This window comes from Populus alba, chromosome 15 (assembly GCF_005239225.2).
Source record: "Populus alba chromosome 15, ASM523922v2, whole genome shotgun sequence".
NCBI lineage: Eukaryota > Viridiplantae > Streptophyta > Magnoliopsida > Malpighiales > Salicaceae > Populus > Populus alba.
In genome coordinates this window covers 14,606,032-14,613,513 of record NC_133298.1, presented here as the reverse complement: position 1 = coordinate 14,613,513, position 7,482 = coordinate 14,606,032, and the positions used below count along the sequence as shown (strand labels likewise).

At 38.2% G+C, this 7,482-nt stretch overlaps 1 protein-coding gene across 1 annotated transcript; it reads left to right on the top strand.

The window, feature by feature from the left end:
• The first annotated feature begins 225 nt into the window (after positions 1 to 225).
• Positions 226 to 6,163, top strand: LOC118057484 (uncharacterized). Its single transcript, XM_035070077.2, has 5 exons — positions 226 to 2,136; positions 2,900 to 3,877; positions 4,364 to 4,589; positions 5,290 to 5,432; positions 5,644 to 6,163. The coding sequence occupies exons 1-5, from the start codon at positions 556 to 558 to the stop codon at positions 5,935 to 5,937; spliced, it is 3,222 nt and encodes a 1,073-aa protein (XP_034925968.1). The 5' UTR covers positions 226 to 555; the 3' UTR covers positions 5,938 to 6,163.
• Positions 6,164 to 7,482: the final 1,319 nt, after the last annotated feature.

Genomic DNA, 7,482 nt, shown 5'->3' with positions numbered 1-7,482 from the left:
TTAATTTGCTTTATATAAAATTATTATGATTTTTAGATTATTTAGATATATTAATATAAAAATAATTTTTTTAAAAATATATTTAAAAAATAATCATTTACACACCTATAAATACCCTCAAACTAAATTAAAGTAATAAAACCCAATCCACCTCGTCAAATCAAAATCAATCAAAATCAAAATTAGGTAATAAAACCCAATCCACCTCATCAAATCAGAATTAAAATAAACACTTCTAAAGTCTTCCCCTCTCTCTCCCTCTCTCGCTCTCTCTCTCTCTGTACAAAGCCGAAAGTCCCTCTGCTCTCAAATCTCTCAGCGACTCCACCCTTCGTTCATTCATTCATTCACTCTCTCCTCTCTCTCTCTCTCTTGCTTTGTCGCTCTTTTATCAGGTCAGCTACGATCACTCTCTCACTTTTTATATTATTCCAATCATCCCACACGTTCCTTCCATTTCTCTTTCTCAACTCTTCAACATCAAAGCTCAAAACCCTTACGGTTATACCAACAACAACAACAACAATAATAATCAACAACAACAATAATAATCAGATGATTCATAATGGAGAAGGGACCCACGACACCATCCCGAGGCCCACCTCTTCTGATCCGTTCGGTTCTATCAAACCGGACGGTGGTGATGCATCGCCTGCATCAGCATCACAGCATTCCTCATGTGGAGAATCGGAGTTCGAGCGGTACTGTAGCGCCACCTCAGTTATGGGCGGCGCACCTAGTATTTGTAGTGGTTCGTTTGGTCCTTCTTTTCATGATTGTATAAAGTCTGATGTTGGGTCCTTAAAAAGTTTGGATAATTTTAGCCCGGGGCCGAAAAGTTTCCATTTTGGGTTTGATGATAATAGGAACTTAGAGGATCAAAAGCTATCAAATTCGGGTATTGATTGTTTAGATAGCAGTTTTGAAGAAAATGGGATTGATGGGTTGGAAATTCGTGGTAGTGAAATGGACAGTAAGCGGGAGAGTGCTCGTTTGGGAATTGAGAATGGAGAGAATGATGGTTGTTTAAGTGGGTTGGATGTGGAGGTGGGTTTGGGTTTTGATGGAGGGGAAGTGGAGAGAGGGGAAGATGGGGGTTCGTCTAGATATGGCTATTCGGAAGATGATGATTCGATGTATGGGTGTGGTTCGGATGATGAGAATAGGAAGAATATGAATTTTCGGAAGAACGTGTTTCTTGGCGAGGAAGGGAAAGTTGGTGATGCGAACCCGTTGATTATGGGTTCATCTGTGGCTTTTGGGTCGGAGGATTGGGATGATTTTGAGCTAGAAACAAGGGGAGGCATTGGAGCTTCTTTTACCTTAGATAAATTTCAGCAGCCGGAGCAGGGTCAGGAGACTGATGGAAACTTTTTTAGTTCTACTTCTGTGGCTTTGACTGTGGCACCAGTTGTTAGTGAAACAGAAATAGGGAAAGGTTTGATGGAGGAACATGCTGGCATCAGAGACAGTGCAGCTGATGGTTCAGGAGAGAAGCTCAATTCTGCTACTAAGGTCTCTTTTGGTGTACAGAATTCTGTCCTGGACCAAGTGGAAGATGTGAGAGACATTCCTGTAGCCAGTTGTCAGGTGCAAGGTGGTCATGAATTAGCCAAAGATGATAAAGGTACCTCGATCGTGCCAGTTGGTTTTCCAGGCTGTTGTGAACCACAGGAAGAAGATGTTAAAAATATTTCTCTTAACTGCAATCAAGTCCAAGGTGCTAATGATACAACAGAGCTTTATAAAAATTGTCCTGTCAGTAGTGTCTTTGAGGTGGAGCAGGAACCTCTGGTGGAAAAATCTGCCATAGTGTTAGGAATGGATTTTACAGATCATCATGTGGATGATCTGAATCCATCTGTGAAATCCGGGGAAGTTGTTTGCACTGATGACAACGTAACTTTGGAAAATGAAGAGGCTGGGAATTTAAAAGTAGAGGCAGACCCCTTTTCTGATACAACCAATCAACTTTGTTCCCGCACAGGTGAATATTCAGAAAATGCAAGTGCAGAATTCATTGTGGACCAAAAAATAAATTCAACTCGGTCAATGCTTGAAAATAACATGAAGAAAGCATCAGAAGATGCTCCTGGTTCTGTGATTCCTTACAAAGACCATCCTGCGGTGGTTAAGGTTTGTCTCCAAATGTTACTTAGTGATTATTTTCTTCACGGGTTCGCATCCTTATTGCTGGTCTGCTGATGTTTCTTCAACAACTCTCCTAAGTTTATAAACTATAAAATCGATTTGTAGATGTTTATTAGATGTTTTGTTGTGGATGCTTGGCAATCATATATAGCACACAGAAAATAATCTTTCAAGGATGGAAATGGGAAGCACAGATGCTTTTGACAAATTGACTTTCATTATCTGCATGGCAATGTATCAAGTAACATGTTTTACATGCTCGTTCTTCTATCAAAACTCAGTTCCAGAATCTGGCTTGTGTGTATTTAGGAACACGGCTGTGTTTTAAGTATCTATATATGTTTTGCTGCTGATGTTGTCAAACTTTCTACCAGTGTTTGCATGTGAGTATGTGTACTGACCTCCATTGGAAAATCAAACTCCCTGCCAAACCTGTGAGCTCTAGAATGACCCATACTCTCATAAAGCATCAAGTTGCAATTTATAATTCGTGTTTCTTTTACATTTTGAGTAAATAGCATCATGTTGGCAATTTAGAATCTTTGTAGTTTTCATCATGTTAGTATGTGTCTGGAAGAGTTTTAAGCAACACAGAAACCATCTGTTGCAAAAGTATATTTTTCAATATCTATGTTTTCCACTGGTTAACTGCCTCTTTTTTACTGCTGCACATTTCTCTCCATCGTGGCTCTCAAGTTGCTTGTTAAGATGCTTATATTCCTATCTGTTTCCTGAATTTTCTTGGCAGGCAGAGAATTCTGAGCTCATGGAATTTTACGATGAGATTGTTAATGAAATGGAAGAAATTTTACTTGATTCTGTTGAATCTCCAGGGGCCAGGTTTCCTCGGGGTAATCACATGTTTCAGTCACAGCTATTAATGTCAACTGCTTCTACTTCTGGTACTGATGAGGCTTATATGCTAATTACACAGCCACAGAGAATTGATAGGGTTGAAGTTGTAGGTGCAAAGCAGAAGATGGGAGATGTCTCACTTAGTGAAAGGTTGGTTGGAGTGAAGGAATATACTGCATATATAATAAGGGTATGGAGTGGAAAAAACCAGTGGGAGGTTGAACGCAGGTATCGTGATTTCTATACACTCTATCGTAGGCTGAAATCATTATTTGCTGACCAGGGCTGGACTCTTCCTTCTCCATGGTCCTCTGTGGAAAAGGAATCTAGAAAAATATTCGGGAATGCATCTCCAGATGTTGTTTCTGAGAGAAGTGTTCTTATTCAGGAGTGCTTACATTCAACTATCCATTCTGGGTTCTTTTCCAGTCCCCCAAGTGCACTGGTTTGGTTCTTGTTTCCTCGAGATTCATTTCCTAGTTCCCCAGCGGCAAGAACACTAGTTCCTCAGTCTGTATTTTCTAACAGAGGGGAAGATGCAGGAAATATTTCCACTTTAGGGAAGACAATATCACTTATTGTTGAAATTCGGCCATTCAAATCTACTAAACAGATGCTAGAAGCACAACATTATACTTGTGCTGGATGCCACAACCATTTTGATGATGGGATGACATTAATGCGGGACTTTGTACAGACACTTGGGTGGGGAAAGCCTCGACTTTGCGAGTACACTGGTCAGTTATTTTGTTCTTCATGCCATACAAATGAGACCGCAGTTTTGCCAGCAAGAGTTCTACATTATTGGGATTTTATTGAATACCCAGTTTCTCAGTTGGCCAAGTCATACCTGGATTCCATCTATGAACAGGTAATTTGAAAAGTTGTCCTTCTGTTGTCATTTGCACAATCTCTGCATAACTGGGTGCTTCTCGATTGGATGAAATTGTTAAATTCGAGGGATGGAGAAATGGTTGACCCAATCCATGAAAGTATGTTTGCCAAGCACATCCTGTACTTGCTTACATAAATGCAATGGGAAAAAAGTCGATAGTAACTGATGATAGAAAGTCCAACTGTCTAGCATTTCCCTGGTTGTATTTGGTAAGATTTAAGATGCTTGTAAAAATGAGTATAGATGTGCACTCCATTCCAAGGTATCTGTTACATGCCTATATACTGGGAGATTCAATCTAATTTGTGGTTCTTGTTAAAATTCTTCATTTGGATAATAAACACTCATGTTTATTGATGGTTTACAACTTAAAAAGTGTTTTAGATTTCATACTAAGCTTTCTATTCAATGCAAAGTTCTTGTCTAAGTTGCCAGATGCCCTTAATGAATTTTCTTTTGCAGCCCATGCTTTGTGTAAGTGCGGTCAATCCTTTCCTATTCTCCAAGGTCCCAGCCTTGCACCATATCATGGATGTCAGGAAAAAAATTGGAACTATGCTTTCATATGTTCGATGTCCATTCTGCAGGACCATCACTGAAGGACTCGGTTCTCGAAGATATCTTCTTGAAGGCAATGATTTTTTTGCCCTTAGAGACCTCATAGATCTCTCAAAAGGGGCTTTTGCAGGTTAACATCTAATCATAACTTCCATTTTAGTATTTTGGTGAGAAGATATTTCATCGAAGCTATGCTTTGTTGAATCCATTTGTGTCTCCGCCCTTGTTTACACGTGCAGAAGTCTCCAATACTACTATATATCTATTTTGATTTCTTTGCAAGCAACTAGGCTGGATTTGAACATTTCTTTGTAATTGGCTGCTCTAGTTTTGTTTTTTCTTTTCCTATCTTTTGACATGCCCTTCCATTGAATGTTCCTTTCTCTCTGCGTGTGAAGTTTTATTTTTTTATTCCACTGTTTGATATCATCAATTTCTGTAACATTATGGGGCAATTTTTGCTTGTGTTTCTCTGGTGCATCAACTGACTCTTAACCATACAGGAATCTCACTCTTGTAATTTTTTCAGTCAAATAGGCCTCAACTATTGTTTCTCATGTGAAATAAAATAGTAATCATGTGCCATTGATTATGCTTATATGGCTTTGAGTCTGTTGCTAGGCCAACAGCTACAATTTGCTTAATATACTTTTTTTAAAGACTTAATCTCCTTTTATCACTTTTATACTTCTTTATCGAACCCTACATTTTCCTTTTGTCAGTGTAAGTGACATGCCTTAAGGATCTGTACATAGATATAGATATCTGAGCTCTGTGTAATTGTGCAACCCTGTTTTTTATTCTTAAGCTCGTCTCTATTTCTATTGCAGCACTACCAGTGATGGTGGAAACTGTTTCAAGGAAAATCCTGGAGCATATAACAGAGCAATGCCTCATATGCTGTGATGTGGGAGTCCCCTGCAGTGCCCGTCAAGCTTGTAATGATCCATCCTCACTCATTTTTCCTTTTCAGGTAGGCATTAGCATAGAATAGCTTTGTTTAACGTTAGCATGATGAATGTTTTATGGAAAAAAAATAAAGATTTCCAGGTAGTGATGTATATCATAATCTAGTGAATCCCTTCAGCTCAAGCACCAGAAAGTTGTCTCCTATATGGTCCTTGTAGCTGATAACTGAAAATTTTTCATAGATACGTTCTGACAGTTGAAAACAACTTAAACAGGAAGGCGAAATTGAAAGGTGTGCTTCTTGCGAATCAGCATTCCACAAGCCCTGCTTCGGCAAGCTTACAAATTGCTATTGTGGGGCACACCTCAGGACAGACGAGGTCATGGAGTCAACCAGTAGCTTGAGCCGTAAGGCCAGTGGTCTCATTCTGGGAAGGAGATCGGGCTCTGCTATGGGTCTAGGATTGTTCTCCGGATTACTTTCAAAGGCAAATCCGGAAAAAGTGAAGGATCACAAGGATAATGATGCTATTATTTTAATGGGTTCTTTGCCAAGCAATTTTCTTTAATCACATGTGATTGTAGTGTACCTTGTGTATATTGTCTTTATTGTAAAGCGGCCTGGCACCTCGAGGTGCTGGCTGAACTAGCGGAAGTGGCCTATGTTGTTGTATCAAAAATTTTGAGGTTGGGTGAGGATTTTGTTTCTTGTTGATTCATTCTTTGTAAATATAATACGATTTATATGATTGATTATTAACCTACTTATGGAATCGAAATAATGATTTCTGTTTATTTTTTTCCTGTTTTTTCTTTGGACCTTGCTTCAATGCAGCAGCACCAACACCCTCTCTCTCTACAAACCAGTAACGAGAGAAACTATAAATAATAGGGAACAAACAAGGAAAAGTGAGCAGATGTTAAAAATGCTAGACTCCTGTAATAAAAAACTGGAAAATACTAAGTCTAGTCATGACATCAAACTAGGTGAGTTGAAGGATCTCATTGCTGGTTTTTCCTACCAGCAAACATCAATCCTATAGGCATTGCAACAAACTGCTGGTGAGACTAGTGCTGGCAGAGATAAATTCACAGCTAAGGATGATTATGCTGCTAAAACATGCGAAACTTGTGAAGAAGGGTAGCTACATCACAGGACTGATAGACCTAAACGTGATTTTCCCTACTTTATGGTGAAGATGTGCACAAGGTTATATAAATGCGATAAGTATTTTGATATGGAAAAGATAATATTTTGATACGGAAGAGATAGATGATTAAGAGATACTCAAGTTGGCTTTATACTATTTATTATAGGACGTTACTCTATACTGGCATCAAAACTATACAAGAAGTTTGAGAGGCCTACAAGTAAGTTGGAATGAGTATGTTGAAGCTTTGTCTGCTAATTTTGGGGGAAAGAATGATCTACTAGAGGATTTTATGGATTTAAGACAAACTGACAGCATAAAAACATACATTCAAGATTTCAATATATTATGGAATAAGACAAAAATCACTGAAAAGTAAGCTATGTTGTTTTTCATAAGAGGTTTGGAGGTAGAAATAAAGAATCATGTCAAAATGTTTGAATCCAAAACTCTAAAGCAAGCGTATAACCTTGCTTTTTTACAAGATAATACTTTTGCCTACAGAAGACCACACACCAACAACACCACTAATATTCTACCCATGACATTACTCAAATTGCTCAAGTCAAAATCCATGCACCATAAACATATCATTGAAATACATTTTTTTAAAACACCAACAGCTCAAAACCATCTTAAAATGACCTTACTTCCTACATCAATGTACAATCCAACCCTGAAACCTACCAAATCATAAGAAACTCGAGAACTCGAGAAAAAAAGAGCTAAATGACTATACTTTTAGTATGAAAAGAGGTTTGTACCGGGTCATAAATGCAAGAGCAAAAAGTTGCATTCACTATGCATTATGGAAGATGAAGAGGATAATAAAGAAGAAGGCGATGAAGGGTAAAATTAAATATGGATCAATCTATCTCGTATATATTTCAATGTATTAAAAGGTACACTAGATTTCCATACATTAAAAGTGATTGATAAGGGTGATAAACACTTTTTTCATAT